The sequence below is a fragment of the Diadema antillarum genome, unplaced genomic scaffold, assembly GCF_040938485.1.
Source record: "Diadema antillarum isolate AM-2024a unplaced genomic scaffold, OU_Dant_1.0 seq00000439_RagTag, whole genome shotgun sequence".
NCBI classification, from domain to species: Eukaryota; Metazoa; Echinodermata; class Echinoidea; order Diadematoida; family Diadematidae; genus Diadema; species Diadema antillarum.
In genome coordinates, this window is record NW_027271415.1 from 674,278 (window position 1) to 700,150 (window position 25,873).

Genomic DNA, 25,873 nt, shown 5'->3' on the forward strand with positions numbered 1-25,873 from the left:
TATGATATACCTTTTCGATGTTTTTACTCATTGGGTGTACTGGGCGCGACGAATCCGAGAACAGTCGGTACAAAGTTCGTGTTTGGAAACGGACGCGGTTGCCTACTGTCAAAGCTACCACCCTACACATAAATTGGGTACGTGAGACAATGATGTCATCTTTAATGTTTAAAGGAAACCGTGACGTAATACATACATGGATCGATCTATTCATCGAGAACAACAGCGGAGAGGTCAATGGGCCAACGTGTGAATGATCGTCTTTTCTATATTCGTATATAGTTTTGGGGGATTCTTGTTTCATATGAAGTTTCTTCACATCGCTGTACCTTCCTTCTGCATGATATACGAACCAGAGCAAAGCATTTGAAGTATTTACATTCAAATTGTATGCGTGTAGTGCATGTATACCTTGTATGGGTTTTCTTCAATTTGTCTGCCCGCTGAACAAATGACATTTGTAAGATCGCAACTGCTGATCTACATTTTCAACAAACATGTCGGACAAAGGAACATTGTTAAAAGTGTAGATCAGCAGGTGGGATCTTGAAAATTTCATTTGTACAGACGGCAGACAAATTGAAGAAAACCCATACATCATATCTTCGACCCGCTGCTTGATAATCTTTTGCTTTCAGTAGGCCTATTTACCTTTAATTGAAATAGCATAATTGTTGCTGACAGCTAGAGTTGTTTATAGTCCTTCTAAGCAACAACTAATGTATGCAAACTATTTTCCAAGTAATATCTAAATGTATATAAATCAAAGCCATTGAGCATCTTGATAAAAGGTTACGAAAACAAAGATATCTACAAACTCGAATACGTTGCCTAATAATAAATGTAATAATGATAAATAGTCCACTTCGCTACTGTATCAAATGCGAATTCATAAAGAACGTTTATCTCCCTCTCTCTCTCTCTCTCTCTCTCTCTCTCTCTCTATATATATATATATATATATATATATATATATATATAGATATAGATATATAATATGAGAATCTAGCAAATCCTTCATGCCATCTCATATTCCTGTTTGGTTGCAACAAAACACGTGGTTGAGATGAGGGGACGAAGTTATCCACTCACAACTCTGCTATTGTACATGTACATAAGAATATAAAGATCACGTCGACCATGATTTGACTACATCCCCTGTGCTACTAAAAGTTATCGGTGCTAGATTAAATACAAGGCTCTGACGGTTTGATGAGAATGATACAGCGTATTCCTACTCTTATTCCAAGAAATATGGTGAAAATGTATGTACAGGTCATTTGAGTACTTATTCAGATGATGGCATCATTACCAACTCCAGTTTGCACTTGTGGTCGATTTCTCGTTTCAAACATGAGAAAATTTTAGAATTTCATAACTTACCTGCTATGTCCGATTTCAGTGTAACGTTTACCATTCTGTCTGTGTGGCCTCAGTCTAGTTACATAAGCTAGTTTGAATTTGGCGTTACGTGCGGAATACCACTTTAAGCTGGAAATTCCGAGTTCGATTCCTGCCCGAATATAGGCATACATCGTAATTGGGCACGATGATTTACCAAAAAGTGTAATGTGCCTTTGAAGTAGGCTTGCTAGTACTAGGTGAGATTAATAATGATGACAGGGCCCTCTGAAAAAGCAGTGATGCGAGCAATGAAGGGGTTCCCGTCGGTTATAATCATATCATTTCCGTCACCATCGATGGGCAACACATGTTTCATTTTCATTCTCATGGTTCTCTTTATCATACTTGTTGTGTTAACGAAACCTCTTATCAACATGACAGCTTGCATACATAGACACAGAGTCACACAAAACAACAGAAGCACCCTTAGACCTACTTACCCACAACATCATACGGTAATTTATTCTTTGTCATTGCGACAGTAAAATGTTAGATTAGGTACACAGATATGAAATGTTAAAAAAAAATGATTTCGAATTTAGAATATGATTATGACAACAAAGGAATTCTGGTTGTGTCTTTGTCGGAGACATGAATGCGACATTGGATTCTCCACGTATCGATCACCGTGAATTTATATTTTGGAGTGCTGTAACCTGTGCCCACTGATTTTTACCTCTTAGTGAATCATTAATATGTGCATCACGATTCAGCGGAGATCGAAAACTTGCATGTTAATATTAAGGGACTGTTTATCTAAGCGATCATACTGAAAATACTGTTACAGATGTATTAGTAAATCGTATGAACATTAATTCCATGTTTATTTGTACGACCATTTTTAGTGTCAATATGGTCGTAACACAATTGGGGGCTTGTCCGGGTGAACTATTCTTTGTCACTGCAAAAGTAGGGCCTATATGTCACAGAAGATTAGGTAAATATATCTGAAATAGTGGGAAAAAAAAAGGATTTGAATTTGAAATATTATGAAAACCCATGATTCTTGGTTTAGTCCAATACAGAGCCTTTCAACTGTTTAGGACACTCATAAAAGGGGAAAACGATGAATGCCATTCTTACATGTCTTGCTGTCTTGGTCCAGTTAGAGGACTTTCCTTTTAACTGTTTAAATGTCCGTTCCTTATCTTGTCTTTTAGTATCTATTATGTTCAATTTCTTTGATGTCATGTAAAAGTTCTTACGTCTAATCAATATTTGTTCAATCCCCATAATATAGTCCCATTGTGTAATGTCCACTTCCTTCGACGTGCTATCCATGTCACAATAAATGTCAAATTTCTAGAATTAAACGTCCAATCTTGTCATGTCCTGTTCATGTCAAGTCCAATTCCTATGATATCTACATTGTATTTTCTGCAGCCGGAGGGGGTCCCTCTCCACATACGCATGTCCACCTGCAAAAGGGACCGGCTACCCTCTCGAGCTAGGTCGTGGGTGTGATTCTCGTTGACTATGAGAACGTTCTGTATTTTAGCCCCTTTCAATATTTGCCACCGAGTACTTCTTACAACTAGCTCAGTCGATTCATAAATCACATTTGAATAAATTACATGTGCATAAAAGATCTCTTGGTGTGCTGCATGTACAGTGTACAGTTTACCTTCAATGTTTTGTAAGGCCTGGTGTCCACTGGAGCGCCGAAATGATTTGGTGAGGTTGCGGAACTATGTCATTTCGACTTTCTTTTTGCGTCAGTCATGGAAAAAGTGTGAGAACCATCGTTTCCTGGGACATTACACTATGATCCTCTGCGTAATGACTGCAGGAATACCTGGAAGTGTCCCATGGGAATCAATTCAGAAGGGCATGAACTGGAGCGGAAAATGTCGACGCGTAGCAGATGACACATCCTCTCTTCTGAGGAATAATTTATGAAAGTCTTTTCAGTTTCTTCAGTTGAAAGTACACTTCTAGGTCATTTATCATCAACCTGGATATAATCAAAAATACAATGTACTACAAAAAGCTCACTGTTCCCATCACCCTGCCAATGTTTGTTTATATCCTTAAGTTTTCTTCCTCTCTAAAATCTGCAACATGAAGTTGACAAGAAGTGACAAATCTGATGTTGAATAGCTATCACACCTGTTGTATCATTTGCCCACCTGTATACTCAAATACACAGATCATTCTAGCGTCTGTGTGTGTGTACGTGTGTGTGCGTGGGGGGGGGGGGGGGTAAAAGATAAAAGCTGTCAAGATCACATTATCAACTAAAATTCAACTGATGATGAATTCATGGTAAAGGCTACCACACGTCCCACATAACAGGCAAAACGAAGACAAACACAAAATGGTACACATACATCCAGTTTTAATTTTATTCCAATAGGCCTATATGACCAGTATCTCTGATCGATACATTACCAGGCCTGCCAACACACGTCGATGAGGAAGTGTGACATCACAAGTCAAAATATGAATTTCTCTCTACATATTGCACTTTTTCTTTAACAATGAACAATTCAGATATTAAGTACATACAATATATAGCTCTACACAATTTTCTTTGCATAAAAGACACAGACATGAATATGAAACAAAACTTTACGTGTACTTTCTTACATGTTTACGCACATAACAGGAGTCAATCCAGAATTGTAAAATTGTACAGCATGGATACATTACGTGGTATTTGAATCTTTTAACAGATTACTGATGAGAATCAGGTTTGAGATGTCTTCACTATCCCTTATCCCTGTAGGGAATTACAATATCTATGAATTAACATGTTAACTCACAGCCACATGCAACTCTCCACTGGACAATCATGTGGTGATATCAGCAAAGGAGCTTGAGGTTGGGTGGCATCCAGGGACTGGGTCGTGAGGCAGCCACAGCGATGGGGCTTACAGGTAGTAAGCGTAATGGCTAGTCATGGTTCTTTATATAAATTATGCTTTATACATTGTTGACAGAATTCAGAGCAATCAGATTATGCATCAGGCTTTGACTTACTTGAACATAACAACATAAACATTAAGTAATGACAATAAAACTTCATGATTCAATGATATGATTTAAACTGGCTCATATACGATTCTCATAATTACATATTAAATCCCTTTCATAGCATGCACTCTTTAAAAAAGAGAAAAACTATACTGCCTGGTTGAGCTTTCTTGGCTTCTGCTCTTTTCTCTTTCTTTTTCTTTTTTTACATAAATTCATGGGAAAACTTTCCTAATGTGCATTATCCTAGATCAAATTCAAGAGTTTGAAGCTATATGAAATTGGCTCTTCCAGTTGAATCTAATTTATGCTGAATTATCTACAGCACCCACAATCAAAGTTGCAACTGTTTCAGGAAAGTGATGTTGCTATTCGTAAAAACATTCAAAAAGAACATTAAAAAAGAGCTCTTAGTGCTTGTGGAAGAACAAAGACAAGTTTTTTTCTGCGATTTTGACCAAATACTTGGCTGAAAGTCAAACATGTGACTCAGTTTTTACTGTTACTATGAAAAACTGAACACAAATGCCCAAATCCTTGAAGGCAATTTCATTCAAATTTGCAGTTTAACTTATATGTATAGGCAAAAACAGTTGCGATAAAGGCATACAATGTACCTTGCATGCATGCCTGATTGCGTGTGTTCAGTGTTGGATGCATATTGCCATATGTCATGTATCACAGACACTTCCATCGTCAAAACTGCATACCAGTAATCCATGGCCTAGTTTTAGATTACCTAATATGTAAATTGCAGCCCATATGATTAAAGCATTAGCGGTAGTTAACCATCTGTGGTAACTTGACAACAGTCCAAGAATTATCGTACATTAATGATTCCTAATGTTTTGTAATACGTGCCCACAGAATAAATATTTGCTGTGCTTGTCATGACTAATTGATATTTATACACACACAGCTTCCTCTAAAAGCAGTTAGTCCTCAGAAGAATGGCATTATGGCGATCCTACAACACTTGTCAGATTAGTGGGGCCTAAAGTAAGTTCACCCTTGTAAGCTTTTTCATACTGTGGAGCTTAGGGTAATTGTATCAAACTTTCAATGCACACTGAGCACCTTCTCCTAAAGAAGGTGCCCTGATGCTCTCAAAGAAAATAGAAAGTAATGCAATGAGTTTGTAATCTATATAAGAAAATTATATACTGTATGTCATCTATGTATATTATATTCCAGTTAAAAGTGAAAGTAGTTTGAACCAGAGAGTGTTCTGGGATCTGTTTCATGAAGTCATCACATAAAAGTCTTTACATAGATCTCAGAATGACCAAAGTTGCTCATATGAAGCTATGCAGACATGTAAAATCCATTTCATGAAGTCTCTCATTAAGTGTGTCTTAAGAGCGAAAAGTCTCTCACAGGATTTTCATGAAACGGAACCATGGGTTGTTCTGATGCCAGTATCCATCGACAGATGCAACTTTGTATGAATTTAAAAGAACTTGCCACATGTGGCCATTACCCACTTTAACATGTGGAATTCTGCACACTTCCAAAATATCACAATGACACCAAAAGAGACATGTATCTTTCATGAACTTGGTCTAAAGTCATCATTTCAAACTAATCTGTGTTGGTCACAGGGAGATCAAAGGAAAATGATTTAGAATTTTTTTTTTTTTTTTTTAATGAATGAGCAGGTCTTAGCACACATTTTTTTCCCCTAATATTACATTTACATATTATGTAAAGACATTTTCCCTCTCACTTTATACAGTCCAAAGCCACTGCTCTCAAATCTGCAGTGTGGTTTAAAGGGACACATGAAACTTTAGCCTTTCTCACAGAGACATTTCTTGCTTACACATGAGATGGTCCAATATTGTCACTTTCACATTCTACATATGACAGAAGCATTAAAAAAAAAGTCCTTTAAACAAGTCATTAAAAGTCTTATAAATCAAAGAATTTGTCTAGCAAATCCTTAACCTGCTCTGGTGAATACTTCATGTACTTCTCTGGATTCTTGGTAAAGTTGGTGTTGAAGTATCTGCAAAACGGGGATATCAAATAAAATTGAGCGTATAATCTGGGCAATTATCATGATTTATACAAAAGAGGAAATATACATCTCATTAATTGAGAGCCATTCAAATCATCTTGTGTTTCAATGCAAGAAAAACGTAATTCAATTCTTTCTTTCTTTAGCATCACGAATATCTGATATGCATGTGTCACCTTTAACATATCTGAAGTTTAAACATTTATGCAAGTTTAAATGGCTCATTTTTTATTGAAAAAAAAAATGTATGCATATTAAATGATGCAACAACGTGGCCTCAATACTAATAATGTATGTAAAATTCTACATTCATTAAACAATTTAAGCCTAAGAGGCCATCTCCATACGTAAGAAGCTGTAGAGTCATCAGAACAAATCTACAGTTGATCAATATTTCCCGCTCTTTTTTTCTTTTTTTGCACCTCACATCTCAGGTGTGATTTTACAACAAAGAATGTTCAAATATAAGATGCACCTCAAACCATAAAGCTCAAGTAGCTCACAATTTTTTAGCACCCTATCTGAATATTACTTGTTTAGTGTGAATATCTGGCAGAATGTGATGTTTTCATAATGAAATGAAAGAAAGAAATAACTATACATGCAAATCTATTTCTCTCATCCACACTTAAGTTGTAATACCATAATCATTCTTTGGACAATTATATATTATTCACTTTAATCATGTTACTTCCCTCATACTTTTTGTTCAAATCAAATAACAAAATGTAATATATGTGTACTTCTATGCAGTAAACTAGCATGTATTGTATATTGAGAGACTACACAATGAAATGAGACATTCAAGGATTACTTCACCTTGCAGAGAATAGGCCTTCACCTAAGCCGTACTCACAACGATAAATCAAACATGTGACAACAGTTTTTATATTAATGGTTACTATAATCATATTGTCAATAAGTGCTTGGGATTCCCCACCCTTCAAATTTTCATCTTAATATCCCTGATAGATTGGGGAAACGAGACTCACCTGTCCCTAAACTGAATATATCGAGGTACAATGAAGTCCCTGTTATCTCTCCTCACAGCTTCTCTCAGGGTGGAATCAGGGATGGCGTAGCAACTCTGGATCCGGTGCAGCTCCTCAAGTTCAGTATTGAAACCCTAACATAATAAGCAAGAGAAATTGTTTGTTTCAGTCTTTTAATCATCATTTCCTTCTTTTCTTTTAAGATATTGAGCATTACACATAGCAACTTCAATATTGTGGTTCCACCATGTTTATCATCCTCATAATGATCATCAATTTTCTTAGCAGCAACATCATTAATTTTCTTAAAGACATCAATATTACAAGCATAATCCATTTCAATCATCATCAAAGAGATTTACCCCTCATTTTCTTTTCTTTACATAAATGCACAATACAACCAGCAACCTAAGTACACGTACCACCACCCCACCATCACCCATATCATCATACTCATCATTAGTATCACCCTCATCATCATCATCATCATAATCATAGGTAAGCATCATCATCATCAATCATCATCATTGTCATTATCACCAACATCACCACCACTTTTGATAACCAAGTCTAAGTAAACATTCAGTCCAACACGCTTTTGTTCCCACAGTATTTTTTTACCCCCATACTGACTGGGAACACAAGAGCACGGGCTCAAGAGGAATTTCATCTACACCATCACTCCCCCCCCCCCCCCCCCTTACAGAAAATTTTAGAGCACTGTTTGCTTAAGGCATAATAGGAAGCCATTGTTCGTTAAATATTTGTCAAAGTCGAAATTTTTGTGAGCAGTTTACTTAAGGCATAATAGGAAGCCATTGGAAGGTAAATATTTCTATCTTTGCTTATCACTGCTATCTATACAAATGAATTACGAGTTAAAGACAAATGATTCAACATGGAACAGCTTCTTGCTGACGTAGTGCTTGCAGTTCTTGTCTGCATGCATGGTGGTTTTGAATCTCAATACAAAATGTACAAGGTCCATAGCTTGACACTTCTTTTTGGTTCAGTGGAAACAGAAATTCTTCACCCGATTAGCTTATCTACCTGACCTTGTGGGTCATTGTCAACTACAGCTACAGATAACACCCCATCAATTTCTCAAAAAGTAATTTTGTGTGAGTGTTTGTGTGTGTGTGCGCATACGGCAATTTCATTGAAACACCAGTTGATATACTTCTTGATGATAATATTGAAGAGATAGAACAAAGTTCAATGGCTTGAATCTCGATCCATACATCACACAAAACACAGAATGCTTTACAACACTGTCATATTCACACTCCATATACAGGTAGTTCTGTTTTGTCATCTGTCCAAATATAATGAAGTTAAAATGAAATGTTGTAAGGGAATATAGTTTACATGGAAATTTCAAATTCATACATTGTTCATTAACTGTATGCATTTTTACACGCAGTATAGGTTTTGATGTCGGTAGTCATTTAAGAGCTGACATACATATATGCAATGTATCATATTTTTTTTCTTAGTTTTTTATTTAGAAAATGACCTCTTATATCTGAATGGAATAAGAAAGATTGGTAGGTTCACATATCTCAAATTGACACTTACAAAGAAACAGTTGTTTTGTTTTTGTTTTTTATGTATGCCTGTTAATGAAATTTGTATTTTTTATATTGTAAACTGACTGTTTTGAGTGCACCAGGTGGGTTGGGGAGGATGGCCTGAGGGCCTAAGTCATTTAGTTGGCTCTTTCCAGACCCGGGCTACCCAACCTGGTGCCCCCTTACCACTCCAATGTACAACTTTCTGATTTTGAAAAATGTATTTGTGATTGAAAGCCGAATAAATAATAATAATAATAATAATAAATGAACTGTAAATTATAAGACAAAAGAAGGAGAATGCTTTTCACACTGGATGAGAGGCTATTCATGCATAAATGACTGCCTTAACCCATTGAGGACGGTTTGATTTTGCTACAACACGCATTTCCCATACACGCTTTCCCGAGTATACTCGGGACTTGTCCCCAATGGGTTAAAAAAATCAAAATAATAGCATGACTTGTTCCTGCAAAGCCTGGATGTTCAAGTTGGTGTAAATCTGGCATCATAATGTCTGGGCTACTTAAATAGGTAATGGAAGTAGAAGTTTGCAAGAAAAGTTTCCAGTTTAAAATCTCTACTCTCTCTCCTCAACTAAAGACCCAGTAGCATAGGAGGCCCTGCCCGGATACATTCGAGAAGCCCTGTAACAAATCTGTTCATAGCTTTATCACTGATCTTTATGTACGTACACACACAGCTGAACAATCTCAACTGGAGTCGACCATTAATGATGAGTGTAGGCTTTGATGCACATATTCACTGACAGGCGCTATTCGTGGTTTTTGAATGCACCCCCAGTGGAGTAAGATCAATTTAATCGGGATGTCTCCCCACAGCACCACTTCTTTTAATGCATAACAGTAGGAAAGTACATAGATATGAAGATATATCTTTATACACACAGACAAATAGATACAGTGCACTCTTGTAATATCAAACACGGTTACAACGAAATTCCAGTTACAACGAAGTAAAAATTCAGGCCGCAACATTATCCACTCTATGTACTTTTATTACCTTTGCCAAGGGAGGAGGTTATGTTTTCATTACCATTGGTTTGTTTGTTTGTTTGTCTTTGTGCAAAATAATTCAAAAAGTTGTACACGGATTTGGATGGAACTTGCAGGAAAGGTTGAGAATATCACACAGACCAGATGATTAAATTTTGGTAGTGATACAGAAATTTTTATGGATTTTATGAAGGATTTTCGATATTTTGGCAGGTAGGGTCAATGAACTTGGGAGGTCAAGCTGCACATTTTTGAGGTTTTCATACGCACACTAAAGTGCACGTTCTAGTTTCTGCTAGGGTGAGGCACGCGGAGCTGAGGGTTGATGACATAACAAAAGGCTTCTACAGTACTGTATATTGGGGTAATTTTCAGCATGCATACGTGTATGGGTGGAAATCACTGATCTCTACGGTTAGCTGCTTGGCGGAGGTCTGCACTCTCAGAGTGCTTCTCTAGTTGTTTATTTGTTCGGTTATAACAAAATTTCAATATAACGAAAGAAAACTGCGGTCCCTAGGACTTTGTTATAATCCTGGCAGTCGACTGTATATGGAAGGATATATGAAGATCCGAAAATACCATAAGAGACATGGAGAGTAGAGATCGAGTGGGAGATGAGAAGATGTGGAGGGAAAGGAGGACAAAGGAGCCCACCTTGAATTTCTCTTTGATCTGCTGGCGTTCCTTGTCCTTCAGCTTGGCCGCGTCGGGGGCGAGACGCTGGGTGGCTACAGGCTTGTTCACCTCCAAGATGTGGGCCAGTACCTTGTTCCAGCTGTGGAAGAGACACCCCATCATAGGCTCATTACACAATGAGCTCCTTCTTAGAGTCTTATTACACTTACTATCATTACCATTCAGTTCAGTTCAGTACAGTTCTACTTCTGCATTCCATTGTCAATATACTGAGTAGCATCACGAAATCCTAACAAAATTCTACAAAGTGTCAGCATATTGCATGAATTATATGCATAATCACTATATTATGTGTAAAACAATCATAGGGAAAAAACCTAAAAAGATATACAGCACTAGGAAGATGGCCCCAGGTTATATTGCAACAATAAATAACCTATCAAGGTGCTGTATCGTCCAGTATGAGATCGGGTATTATTTTCTGCTGCAGACATAGATCATTGTCAAATGGTCTCTTTTTTTTTGGCATTCATTATTAGTTTTCTTTTTCTTTGCTCCAAAGTTCACAGTTTCCCTGGCCTATGTTTCATTGTACATTGTACTGCAAACCCATATCTAACAAAATTTGTATTCATTGAAGTGATTCCATAAGTCCCTAGAAGTTTGATAAAACTGGGCCCTGTTTCATAAAACTGTTTCATAAAGCTGTTCGTAAAGTTATGCATGACTTTACGAACGACTTAATTATAGCAAGCCAAGTGGATTTCCTAATCATTGTTAATTTCAATAGTTAAAATTGTAATTTGCAGATGATAATGATTATTCTTACATGTTAACACACTCAGTTTTCAGTTGAAAGTGTATTCTTGCCCCATTGTAGATGAAATATTGACATATACAGTCATACTTTGTTAAAACGTAAGGAAAAAAAAAAATTGGCACACATATTGGCACTTCATATTCGAGTTGTTCGTAGAGTCATGCGTAACTTTACGAACAGCTTTACGAAACAGGGCCCTGGGCCCTGTTGCATAAAACCCTTACCGCTGGACTTACCGCTCCTTTCTAGCGGTAAGTCTTCAAATTAGCGGTAAATTTTAGAATCCTTGATGCTGATTGGCTGTGAGGCCTAATTTTGACGGTAGTTACCATTGAAATTCAACGGTAAGTTTTATGCAACGGGCCCCTGGAGTTCACTGCACTAGTTCAGAAGTTAGGTCTGCTCAATAGTCTATAATTTACATGATGCATTATCACTTACTTCTTTCATTTCAAATGACTAAATCTTCAAGTAACCTTTAACCCCGAACCTAACTGGAAACTACCCACCATTTTCATCATAAATTGGTTGAAAATGGGGAAAGACCTGCAAGAGCGATTAGATATTAAACAGTTCTCCACATAATTTTTAAACAAGACGGCACTATATGAACACTGCAGGCAGACAGACAAAAACTCATCACCACATTGCACCAAAATATCTGGTGAGTGTCTGAACGCACTTTGCCCTTTAGTTTTGTGCAATGATTAACGCACAACCAATCCATTTCTCTTTTAGCTTCAAAATAAAAAATCTTCATCAATTATTAATCATCTGGATGACACACAAAAATTGTTTGGGATCTATTTGCTTGGCATCATTCCACAAAATTAAGTTATGTTAAAAAAAAAAAAAAAAAATCCCCTCTTCAAGTAGTCTCTTTTGACAACCCCTCCCTCTTCATGCTAGGAAATAATTAAAAGTAGTGTACCTGAGTGTCTGTATCTATGCACCTTTCAACCAGGTATACTTGCTTGCCAATCGATTGTGCCAAACTTGTACTGTCTATGGAATATCTTGTCGGTCCTCCACAGCTACATTCACTGGATACTAAGAAGCCACTTTTGCAATTTAGGATGAGATTGACAACTGATGAAACTGCTGCCTTGTATGCCTCCTAATAATAATATTCCCAGGTCATTGTATGCAAATATCATTTGTAGCCAAGACTAACTTGCGGCTGTATAAAATATAATGCTAAGTTTCACTTCTCATGGTCATCTCCAACCTTTTGCTTTCTTCCTCCCCGACTTTCCATTTTCTTTCTCCTTCCAGCCCTTTTTGATATATATCACTTTCACTCTTCTATATATTCTGTATATTTTGGGGGCCTTGTTCAACAAGCTGTGCTTTATTTAGATCCCACACAGCATTCAGTGCATAAACCTGTGCCCAAATGGGTATGTGCTGATATGACGTGATATGTGGTGGCATAAATGTGCACACGTACCTACTTTGTACATGTACATAATAAATTGTTGAGTTTATGTGAACGTTTTTGAAAACAAAGTGAAACTTAAAGTGAAGCATTAATAATTTCAGTGCCAGAGACTTTGGACAGCATGCACATCAGTAAAGAGTTTTCTTTTTTTTTCTGTGCCAATTTGGTACTAAGAGTACTCAAAGGGCTAATGTTCAAGTGTCAGTGTGTGTGCTGTCTTTTTAAAGGCATTGTTTACCATTTGCAGATGAAACAAAAACCCAGGTTTAGTGCTTCAAAATAGTTTTAAAATCTGAGTTAGGGATAAAAACAACCAGTGTAAAAAAGTTAATCAGTATAATCAATGTTAAGTAGTGTAAAATATACAAAATGTGAACAATAAGATTGTTTCTAGACTAAACCGTCTACAGTTATGGTTTAGTGAGAAAAATAGTGATATTTCCTTATATTTTAGGCTTTATTGCAAAGCTTTTATACGGTAGGATGTTTTGTGATACAGCTGATTTGCATATATGCATCAAATGCGATAACTCGAACATTTTTAAAATCACTGCTCCCAATTGTAAACACTACCTTTAAGGAAAACATGAAAACAGATTATTTCCTCCGATGACAACCAGAAGGGTGATATTGAAATTTTGGGGGGTATTGAGTCATTGGTATCACGTTGTGGAGCTTGATCTCCTCAACATCATGGCGTCAATTTTGAATTATTTTCATTTTCAGTAAAATGTTAAAAAATTAAAACTTTTACCCGATATTAGGACTTTCATTTCATGAAAAGTTACGTTTCGCTCTTATTTATGCTAAAATCTTATAATGCGACAGTGCCCTTCTAGTTCTCAGCTGATGATTTAATCCTGCCAATCCATCACTGCAAAGCATACGTGTCCAACAAGAAAGAAAGGAAGAGAGAAAGACTGGTGGTATCAAGCCCTGGATACTCTTCCCGGGGTACACCAACCTCTTGGAGTATTCCTTCTTCTGTTCCTTGATGATCTCCTCGTAGTGGGACTCGATGTCTGGATTACTCAGGACCACAAGCTTTATCAGGCCGCTCCTGAAGTGACAAAAGATGCATTTAAAAAAAAACCAGAGTCATCTCACACAGAGAAGTTCGGAAATGGTTACTGAAGATATAGTAAAATAGCAGATTAAATAAAATAATTTCAAAAAAAGGTTAATGCACGCTGATCATAAAAATTAGCTTAACGAATTTACATAAATTTCTACAAGAGGACCAGTTTTGAAAGGGTTACTAGGAAGACAAAATCTTAACACCATTAAAATTCATTGATGCAAAACACAAAACATACACACACACACATAAACACATCCCAAATATCAACAGGTGGTATCGGCTACTTATAGGTGGCATAAGAAAGTCATAAGGGGTACTTTGGTTAAAGTACACAACTATCAACATGCCATGATTTTGAAATCATGGCATCCCACATCAACATCTCCAAACTGCATGCACAATAGATTAAACTAGAAATATCACTTAAGGTGATTAATACCCCCGCCCCGTGACGGCAGTCTTACCCAAGGAATGATCTTTCCTTGATCTTCTGCCATTTAAATGCCGTTACCATGGCAACGCAGCTTCCGACACTTCCGAAAAATATGTCTTGCACATCTTCCCACCAAGACTATTGTGTGTGCCACATTTCATAAGCTTTTGTCAAAAACTGAGGAAGTAGTTCAATCCACAAGATCTTTCCTTGATCTTCCGCCATTAATATGCCGTTACCATGGCAACGCAGCTTCCGACACGTCCGAAAAATATGTCTTGCACATCTTCCCACCAAGACCAATGTGTGTGCCACATTTCATGAGCTTCAGTCAAATACAGAGGAAGTGGTTCAATCCGCAAGATCTTTCCTTGATCTTCTGCCATTTATATGCCGTTACCATGGCAACGCAGCTTCCGACACGTCCGAAAAATATGTCTTCCACATCTTCCCACCAAGATCAAGGTGTGTGCCACATTTCATAAGCTTTGGTCAAAAAACTGAGGAAGTAGTTCAATCCACAAGATCTTTCCTTGATCTTCCGCCATTAATATGCCGTTACCATGGCAACGCAGCTTCCGACACGTCCGAAAAATATGTCTTGCACATCTTCCCACCAAGACCAATGTGTGTGCCACATTTCATGAGCTTCAGTCAAATACAGAGGAAGTAGTTCAATCCGCAAGATCTTTCCTTGATCTTCTGCCATTTATATGCCGTTACCATGGCAACGCAGCTTCCGACACGTCCGAAAAATATGTCTTCCACATCTTCCCACCAAGATCAAGGTGTGTGCCACATTTCATAAGCTTTGGTCAAAAAACTGAGGAAGTAGTTAAATCCGCAAGATCTTTCCTTGATCTTCTGCCATTAGTACGCCGTTACCATGGCAACGTACTTTCGGGTACTGTCAAAAAATGCGTCTTGCACATCTACAACCAAAGGCACACATCTGTACCAAGTTTCATGGAAATTGGGCAAAAACTGAGGAAGTAGTTTGCAACACAAAATTTTCCATCATTTTGGCTCATAATATGTGAGCTGTTACCATGGCAACATACTTTTTGTCACTGTCAAGAAATGTGTCATGCTGACCTATATCCTAAGACAAACATTCAATATGAATTCCATGAGAATTGGAAGAACACTGATGAAGCAGTTTTGCCATGAAGCATTTTGCCCTATATTTTACCAATAACATGCCGTTACCATGGCAACGCACTTTTTGCCACTGCGGAAATATGTGTCTTGCACATTAAACATATTCAGATGAACATCTGTACCTAATTTCATAAAAATTGATCAAAAACTGTGGGAGGAGTTCGCGACGCAAGATTTGTACCCATTTTTGCCAATAATATGCCGTTACCATGGCAACGTACTTTTGGGTACTGTCAAAAAATATGTCTTGCACATCTACAGCCCAAGGCACACATCTGTGCCAAGTTTTATGGGAATCGGTTGAAAACTGAGGAAGTAGTTCGCGACGCAAGATTTGCAACGGACTGACCACCCGACCGACAGCCCGACCGACCGCCTGACCGACCGACCGCCCGACCGCCCGACCGACCGTCCGCTGATTCCTATATACCCCCTTCAAACTTCGTTTGGCGGGGGTATAACTACATACAAGTACATATAGTATATATATACATTTTTTTTTTTTTTTAATGAAGGGGGGGGGGGGTTGAAATCGCCAGCCAATCAACATTCAGAGAGGCTGCTCTTCCAGTTATCCAAGTGATGCAGCCTCCTGTTGGGTCACACATGCTTTTTAATAGGCAAAGAGGCATGGTATTTACTTGCACTGTGCATGCTGACTTCTAACGTACATTAGTGAGATTTACACTTTGTTTTGTTCACCACGCCACCTCTCACTGACACACGACATTCCCATCATCCCGGGATAGTTCCAAGAAACTGCTGAAAGGGATTATCACTCAGGGTTCAAGGGACGGAGGGGGGAGGGGGAAGGGGGAGGAATAGGGCAGCACCAAGGATAATGGTAAATGCTCACCTCTGAAGAGACTTAAGGATGTAGTGGTAGTTGTTGAGGAGGAACATGGCCCCAAGGTACTGGTCTGAATAGGTCTTGGCTTTCTGGTCCAAATTCAGACTTAGAGCACCAAGGACTTTACCTGCAGAAAGGATGGTAATTGTGTTTTTACCGTGATTCAGGAATATCACTGCGAAATGTGAATATTGTGATCTGTCATGAATGGAAGTTGTGATCAAAGTGAGAGTTTACTTGTAATTGGAAGTATTGCCTTGCAGCTTTCTGCAATAAGAAAAAAAAATCTGACTTTATTTGTATGAATGACAAACAGCTAAATAAAGAAAATACATCTGAAGACAGATACTGTATATAGACAGATAGATAGATAGATAGATAGATAGATAGATAGATAGATAGATAGATAGATAGATAAATAATGTACAGACAAACAGGTGGATAGATTGATAGACAAGATATATGAAAAAAATATATATATATTCTTTCATAACTTTATACTTCTAATGACTGCTTAGCAAGATACAAAATATAAATCAAATCAATAAATGAATGTTACAACTATAATCAATCTATTAATATATAAAATCAATGTTCTAGAACAAATGGAGTAGGGCACATAATTTTGAAGAATATTTCGTTCAAGGTATGGCTGTTAAATGTGAGAAGCTTACCAACATATGTAGCCACTCTTCGCTGTTTGGCCTTTGGATCAGCACTCCTCATCTGAAGTGTGGGATCTGCAAAACAACAGCAAGAAACTCAGAAATCCTCTTTTCACACACTATAATCTTGACACAACAAATTCTTAAAAAACAAAGAAAAAGGAACATTAAGCTCTCACACTACATTGTTGCAACAAAAAAAAAGTAACAATGGAAAGAGAGAGGGAGTGGGTAGAGAGAGGGGAGGGGGAACATTCCAAGGCAAATTATGAACTGTAACAGTATTAGATGGACAATGTAATAGATTATTCACTAAAGTTTGACTGACAATCTTCTGTGTCTTTTATGTCTTGACAAGGAGGGGCAGATGTTTCAATAGCCTAAATGGGTTTTATGGACAACACAGTCTTTGTGGTATCTGACAGTGTGTAATCATTCAGTCATTATCACTTGGCCCAGAAAGCAGCATTCAAGTACGTGCAACACAGCAGAATAAATATGAGATGTTTACCAACAGCCACGGCAATGTCCTGAATAGATAAGATAACTGACTTATCTGGATTATAAACTGAATGTATCATTATCGGTGCCCAAGCCTTGCTGATGAACAGCAAACATACAGTTCACTTAATATACACTGTAACACTGGAAAGGACAGACACCTGCAGTGGGTAGCTCTACTCTACATCCTGGAGTACGGAGAGCCACTTACAGATCAAAAGATTATTTGAATTGAAGCGTGATGTTTTTCAAAAGTGCTGGACATTCATGAGAGACAGATCATGAACAATCAACTCCATTTCATTTTCCAGTCAGCTATAAGCAAAATAAGGCAATGAATAATACTTACCAGCCTCATTTATCCTTTTTATCAAGTGTTTCCTCTATGAATTAGAAACTTAGACTTAATCTTCAAAAATTCAGAGGGTATCATTTTGCCATTTACTTGACTCTTATCAACATGTCATATTTTCTTCATATTTTTTTTTTTCTGATCTGTCATCTCCTTTACAGGTTTGTGTGTGAGCGTACTTTTATCAAAGCTTAGGTTGTCTTGGAATACTGTATACGCTATAATTTTCGCGTACATAAATTTTCGCGAATTGCCGCTGTCACACATTTTCGCGAGTGGTTAAATTTGCGATTGGGGGACCAGAGAAAATATGAAGTGGCAAAGAAAGTGTGAATTTTCAACTTACTAGCAAATGAGAATGATACTAGTTATACACTGCATGAAAAAGACTTGCCAAACTCTGCGAACTAGTAAGTTAGAATTCAACATTTTTGAAGTGGTTAAGTCCATCGCGCTAGATTTCTGACGAGTGGTCCCCTTGCGATAATGGATTGGCTCTCTACAGTATTCGTAAGTAGACGTGGACGTGCGTAAGAAAGCTTAGCCAGTATGGTCTGTTCGGTAAGCCGTGACCATGGTAGTACTGAAATGTTCGTATCATCAAGGCAAGGGATTCATTTTGGAAGGTAATATTTTCGTGTGTTGTTAATTTCGCGAATAGCTCCCGACTCGCGAAATTCACGAAAATAAAACCCCCGTGAAATATATAGCGTATACAGGAAGTACTGTCTAAGCTGTTATTTTGCGAGGGTTTAATCTTCGTAAATTTCGTGAATCACTGTTGGACGGAGAATTTAACAACACGTAAAGTTATCTCGAACTGGCAGACATTCGTGCACTTATGATAGCGTCGGTGTCATAACAGCAAAAATGTCCGTGTCCTCCTCATTCACGATAATATCTGTACATGTAAATAACAGCTTATACAGTATTCAGTAAATACGTTCCATTTTTGCAATATCATACTAATTATGTCTCCATCTGAGGAGAAATTTAGCCCAGGATGTGTAAAATACCTTTCTGGGTGGCCAACATGGCTGCCGCAGTCTCCACATAGTCCAAGAGATTCTCCAGGAAGATCAGGGCCTGAGAGAAAAGTTTGAGAGTTGCGTTTTTCATTTCCAGATATACAATGATCTCTCCAGATACAGTATGCTGAACTACCATTCGTTGATGCCTTCCGCAAACTTTGAATATGCCATATCAGTGGTTTTCACTTGGACTCATGCAGCAAAGATTTGTTGGGTTGCCCCGAGTCTGATTTCAGAAAAAGATGGTAGGATAGCAACTCTTGCTGGAATAGCAACTTCCCAAAGCAACAGCCAATCAGGAAGCTGGATTCTTGTCATTACCATGACACTTAGCATTGCAGCAAGAGTTGCTATCACAGCAACTTTTTTACAAAATGGGGCACACAGAATGAATCTTACACTATGACCATTGCACTGTGAACACAACACCACAATGAAAGAGATTTTTGTTTTCTCATTGGTGTCTTTAAAAAAATTATCAGACTGATTATTCTGTACCAACAGGTCACATACTGCAAAAATGTGGTATCAAATAAAATTTCAGTGAGATATATATACAATGTCAACTGTCTAAACCCATACAACATGAAGTTCTGCTCAGTTAGCATTCCACATGGATCAAACAAAGTCCCTTTCAAACAGAAGCATATGGTTGTCCATATGGTGAAAAAGAAGTTATTTACATGTATTTCAACCTGGTTTTTCACATTCAGAAGCACACAAAGAGCCACAAGGTCTATATGGTGAACACGTTAAAGATTTATGATATAAGGTTAATCCATGTACACGTACTGTTATGATTATTTATGAGCTTATGGAGACCAAGTCGTTTGTAGACCTGTCACTGTTTTTGGTTGACAATGAATATAATTAGGGTACTCACATTACTGGTTAATCCGTGAACTGTTCCATCTTTGGGCATGTTTGACTTGTCAGGATCATTCTGCAGGAAAGAGGTGGAGAGAGACAAATTCAAACCTTCTATATATATATCCATCTATTTTGTCCTTCTATACAAGACAATCTCCTGCTTCTAATCATAACAGTCATAATGATAGGAATAATATTGACGATAATAATAATAATCATTATTCTAATATCAGAACTTTTACCAATTCTACTTTACAAGGATTATTACCACTATTCCTAGTATTTCAATTAAAAAAAAATTCTAAAATTCTCAATAATCAAACAAAGATCATTACTACTTTGGCAATTACCATTAGAAGTGATACCAATACTATCTTAAAGATGTATCTCTTATTACCAATACCAGGGTGATATAGAATACATTTACCTTGATGATGTCAAAGAATTCCTCCAGAGCTCTTGAGCCGGTGTTCTCCAGACTGGAAACTAGCGAGGGCAGCTTGCTTCTGGTGCTGGGAGCCGTACCCTGCAGAGACATAGCCACATCACACACAGATTGCAATTACATCCTTGCAAATGACCTAGTACCAATATATCTAGTTTGTTACTTCATACATCAGGATATCTTCCATAATGCCAGCATTGTGTGCTTTAGTATTAACCCATTGAGGACGGTTTGATTTTGCTACAACACTCATTTCCCATAGACAACTACCCGAGTATCCCCTCAAGTCAAGTCAAGTCAAGTCAAGTCAAGTCAAGTCAAGTCAAGTCAAGTCAAGTCAAGTCAAGTCAAGTCAAGTCAAGTCAAGTCAAGTCAAGTCAAGTCAAGTCAAGTCAAGTCAAGTCAAGTCAAGTCAAGTCAAGTCAGTCAACTAAACTCAAATCAACTCAACTCCATTCAATTCAATTCAATTCGTCTTCATACAGCAGAAGATGGCCATCACCATATGATGCAATCTCAATCTCTGAATAATCAATTCAATTCAATTCAAGTCAGTTCAGTTCAATTCAATTCCATTCCATTCAATTCAATTAAACTCAATTCAATTCCATTCCATTCACTCTGCCTTCATACAGCAGAAGCTGGCCATCCCCATACAATGCAATCTTACTCTCTGAATAATAACCCGCCCACCTAAAAGCTACAAAAGGCCACACTGAGGCAAGATATTGCCATAACTGAGTGAATCTGATATGACCACACTTGTCAATCAATTTGCATCGGTAGGTAAAATTGCAAGCAATAATCAAAAGCTCTTACACGGGAATGCTCATTATTTCAAGTGCATATTATGACCAATTTGGTGGACACATGGATTGATAGTAAGAAGTTTTTCCCAGATAAAGTCCTGCTTGTTTCTTCTTGTGGAAGTGAAACCCACCTGCAGAGTCTCATCAAAGTCAGGCCTGACAGCCAAGAGATGCTTGAGGACTGGGAAGATGCTGAGGACGGCGGTGTAGTCGTGTTTAGCGATGGCACGCTTGGCTGCACTAATGATGGCCTGTGTGGTGGAGCAGAAAGAAGGTACTGTTAAACCAGAAATTTTCACGCTTACGAAACTTTCGTGAATTTTCTCGTGGAGCCAAGATTTGCAAAAGTAAAGTGGACATAAAAGGTTTTGTCTACCCAATGCACTGAATGCCAATTATGAGTACAATGCTGTACATAGTGCAAGAGCTGTACTAGCATGCACACTAGTTGTGCACATTCAGTTTAACTGTGTTTTACAATTGACCAGCAGTGTGTTTAACAAATCCAGATGATACTTTTTGTACATATTGTATGGTCGTGATTTTTGCATGGTTGACAATTTCGCGAAAGTTTCATGCTGCTAATGTTTCTGGTTTTAAAGTAGTCACCAACCACAACCCGTGGAAGAGCAGTAGTTTGATCTGTTTGCATCAAAGTATTCCTCAGACTGTGCAAAAATGCAAACAGCTCACTGTTTTTTTCAAGCTTTTCTGATTTCTCCATGATCCTCTCTTCAAATGAACTTTTGTTCTCCACTTTGAGGGGCAACTGTTAACTTTCTGATCACAGTGACTTCATATTTGAAGACACTGAAAACATTTTTTTTTTCTCTCTCTCTCTCTCTGCAAGCACAAAGTAGCAAGTCAGTAGCTGAAAATATTCATTTTTTCCTGTAATCGGTGCATCATGACCGTGAAAGAAAGGTCAGGATACATTTGAACTGTCATTTCAAGCAACACTTTCACAACACTGATCACCCTCCAAGCTTATCATTAAAGGTACTGTTTACCATTGGGAGCAATGATTTAAAAAATGTTCGAGTTATCACACTTCATGCACATGTGTAGGTCAGTTGTGTCACAAAACATCCTACCATATGAAAATTTTGCAATAAAGCCTAACATATACAGAGATACCACTATTTCTCTCAATAAACCATAACTGTACACAGTTTATTCTAGAACCAATTTTATTACAAGGAAAAGTAGAAATTACGCGGTGCGTAATATATGTCCCCGCCGGAAGTAGCATTTAGTAGCAAAATGTACAATATAGGTAAAAAGATCAAGGTCAAAGGTCAAAGAAAACAAAGGTCAAAATTCTGTGTAGAAGTTTTGAAGCCCTCACCTAGTGCCCTCACATAAAGCAAACGGAATTGAAATCAGGTTAGAAATGGCGAAGGAGTAGCATTTGGCAGCAAAATGTACAAAACAGGTAAAAAATCAAGGTCAGAGGTCAAAGAAGTCAAAGGTCAAAATTCTGTGTAGAAGTTTTGAAGCCCTCACCTAGTGCCCTCACTTAAAGCAAACGGAATTGAAATCGGGTTACAAATGGCGAAGGAGTAGCATTTTGTAGCAAAATGTACAATATAGGTAAAAAATCAAGGTAAAAAGTCAGAGAAGTCAAAGGTCAAAATTCTGTGTAGAAGTTTTGAAGCCCTCACCTAGTGCCCTCACATAAAGCAAACGGAATCGAAATCGGGTTAGAAATGGCAAAGGAGTAGCATTTGGTAGCAAAATGTACAAAACAGGTCAAAAATCAAGGTCAGAGGTCAAAGAAGTCAAAGGTCAAAATTCTGTGTAGAAGTTTTGAAGCCCTCACCTAGTGCCATCACTTAAAGCAAACGGAATTGAAATCGGGTTACAAATGGCGAAGGAGTAGCATTTTGTAGCCAATGTACAATATAGGTCAAAAATCAAGGTCAAAGGTCAAAGAAGTCAAAGGTCAAAATTCTGTGTAGAAGTTTTGAAGCCCTCACCTAGTGCCATCACATAAAGCAAACGGAATCGAAATCGGGTTAGAAATGGCGAAGGAGTAGCATTTTGTAGCCAATGTACAATATAGGTCAAAAATCAAGGTCAAAGGTCAAAGAAGTCAAAGGTCAAAATTCTGTGTAGAAGTTTTGAAGCCCTCACTTAGTGCCATCACATAAAGCAAACGGAATCGAAATTGGGTTAGAAATGGCGAAGGAGTAGCATTTTGAAGCAAAATGTACAATATAGGTCAAAGGTCAAGGTCAAAGGTCACAACTGAAATTCTGTGTAGAAGTTTCAAAGCTCCCATGTAGTGCTATCATATAAAGCAAACAGAATCAAAATCGGGTTAAAAATGGCGAAGGAGTAGCAAATTGAGCATTTTGATCACACACGGACGCACAGACAGACGGACGGACGGACAGACGGACAGACGGACACACAGACACACACACGTACGGAGCCCATTTCATAGTCCCCTGCTCGAACTCGTTCGGCGGGGACAATAACTATTGTTCACATTTTGTATATTTAACGATCTCTATGGTCTTACCTCTCCATCATGGAGGATGGTGTCCAGGGGCTTCTCGATGATCTTGTCAAACGTCTTCTTCTGGCTCTCCTCTGGGATGATGGTCGTCATCAACTGAGCTTCACTCTGCCACGAGATCAAGGCACAACTTTTTTTAAATAATCTTGACTTTACATAAATGTGGGTCACTTGTCACATTTATGCTCATGTATAAAATTGGCTGCTTTCACCATAGTTTTTACAGTATAGTCCTGCCCCCTGGACTGCACTAAGAATTTGAATTACATCACCCAGTGTACTGTAAGTATGAGCATGAATTATCTATTGCCTAATCTCTCAAGTTTTACAGCTTTTATCAGCTGTTAATGCTTCTCATTACACTACCCACACCCTTTTCTGATTGCACTTGTTTAAAGAACCCTGTAGTGCAGGGAGACATGGGTGGTCTGATTGAATCCACCTTCATTCACTGCCTACCGGGGTGAAGTAAAAAAAAAACCACAAATAGCACCAGTCAGCGAATATGTACAATGAAGCGTACGCTTATCAGCAATGGTGAACACCAGCAGGGTTCCCACAGAAATTTGAAAACAGAATTCCATGACTTTTCCATGACTTTTCCATGACTAAATTGCTGCTTTCCGTGACTTTCTTTCTGGCACGGTTTCCAAAATCAGACACATTATGATGGCCTCCACCTCCCCTCACAGCCATCCGTTCCACCCACTATCTTACTCATGACATGTACTTCTATTATCATTAGTATATGTCCCGGGAGTTATGTAGAATTTGGGATGTCACAAAACTGGAAAAAATGGAAATCATGAACACCAATCATAATAGCAGAGTATGATCACAGAGTATGAGAGTTGCGAGACACGACAAACTGGAAAGCTGCCATAGCCAAGAGGTAAATGCAATTCCATGACTTTTCCATGACTTTTCACAAATTTTCCCAATTCCCTGACTTTACCCTGACTTTCCATGACCACAATTTTTTCCAAGATTTTCCAGGATTTTCCATGACTGTGGGAACCCTGACCAGTCAAGATTCTTCAGCTGTGTGTGCACTGACATCGAGATCAGTGATAAAGCTGTACACAATTCGTTTCCGAGATTCTCAAATATAGCCTAGCTGGACCAACCTTCCAACTCCATGGTATCCCCATGCTACCGGGTTTTTAAAGACTACAATGTGAAGTAAACCAACTTTTAAAGGCATAATTTACCATTTGCAGATGAAACAAAAACCAAGCACTAGTGCTTTAAAATAGTTCTAAAATATGGGTTAGGGATAAAAACAACCACTGTAAAAATTTGAATCAATAAAATCGATGCCAAGTATTGATAAATATACAAATTGGGAACAATAGTTATAATAAAAATGCTTCCAGACTAAACCGTCTACAGTTATGGTTTATCGAGAAAAATGCTGATATCTCCCTATATTTTAGGCTTTATTGCATAAATTTTATGTGGTTGGATGTTTTGTGTAACAATAGACCTACGCATATGCATCAAATGTGATATCTTGAACATTTTTTAAATCACTGCTCCCAAAGGTAAGCAGGACCTTTAACCATAAATCTTGTCGATAGTATGAGAATATAGTTGTCTGACCTGCATAAGCCTGACGAGGCTGCTCACACAGTAGAGGTAGCAGGCTGTCTCAGGGTCCAGCTGCTCTTCCTTCCCAGCATTCTCGGTGACCCCTGACCCCGTCCGTCGATGACCTTAACAATAGCAACAGAAACAGCAGAAAACATGACTACTAATCTTGAAATGCACGCACCTCATAGAACTCAATTCTACCATTTCAAAGGCATTGTTGGAACATAACCACAGCATTGTGTTTCATTAACAAGAGATTGCAGATTTCATCACCTGTTTTTCCAAGCAAATACTGCTTCTATTAGAAATTGATATTTGTTCAGCTGGAATGATACAAAACATTTCATAGCAAGCCTCACGTATGATATTAATGCATTGTATTACCTCAGTATACATGTGTTACACAGATATCTGAAATGGCAGCAGGATTTAAAGGACCACTCCAGATGATTTTCATAATTTCACATCATGTAGTACATTAATCGACAACTCTATCCATGGAATTGTGAAATGTATTGTGATCCTTGAGCAGAGAAACCAATACTCCAAAAATCTTAAACAAATTACACTGAACAGTGTTGATGGCATAGGAGCCTCACATATTTCAGAAATGTAGCAGCGTAATTCCATTACAATACCGCTTGCTTAACAAGTTCACCTGTGTAGAATCTATGCATGC

At 37.9% G+C, this 25,873-nt stretch overlaps 1 protein-coding gene across 1 annotated transcript in view; it reads right to left on the reverse strand.

The window, feature by feature from the left end:
* Positions 1 to 6,268: 6,268 nt before the first annotated feature.
* LOC139732590 (exocyst complex component 7-like) overlaps positions 6,269 to 25,873 on the reverse strand; it is a 30,586-nt gene continuing 10,981 nt past the window's right edge. The window contains exons 11-22 of the mRNA XM_071643447.1: positions 25,204 to 25,316; positions 23,605 to 23,709; positions 21,209 to 21,328; positions 20,251 to 20,349; positions 19,837 to 19,896; positions 18,939 to 19,008; positions 17,079 to 17,144; positions 16,411 to 16,531; positions 13,844 to 13,939; positions 10,637 to 10,757; positions 7,393 to 7,526; positions 6,269 to 6,388 (exon numbers count right to left, since the gene is read on the reverse strand). Of these exons, the coding sequence (XP_071499548.1) occupies positions 6,292 to 6,388; positions 7,393 to 7,526; positions 10,637 to 10,757; positions 13,844 to 13,939; positions 16,411 to 16,531; positions 17,079 to 17,144; positions 18,939 to 19,008; positions 19,837 to 19,896; positions 20,251 to 20,349; positions 21,209 to 21,328; positions 23,605 to 23,709; positions 25,204 to 25,316 (1,202 nt within the window). The 3' untranslated portion in view covers positions 6,269 to 6,291. The remainder of the gene's footprint in view (positions 6,389 to 7,392; positions 7,527 to 10,636; positions 10,758 to 13,843; positions 13,940 to 16,410; positions 16,532 to 17,078; positions 17,145 to 18,938; positions 19,009 to 19,836; positions 19,897 to 20,250; positions 20,350 to 21,208; positions 21,329 to 23,604; positions 23,710 to 25,203; positions 25,317 to 25,873) is intronic.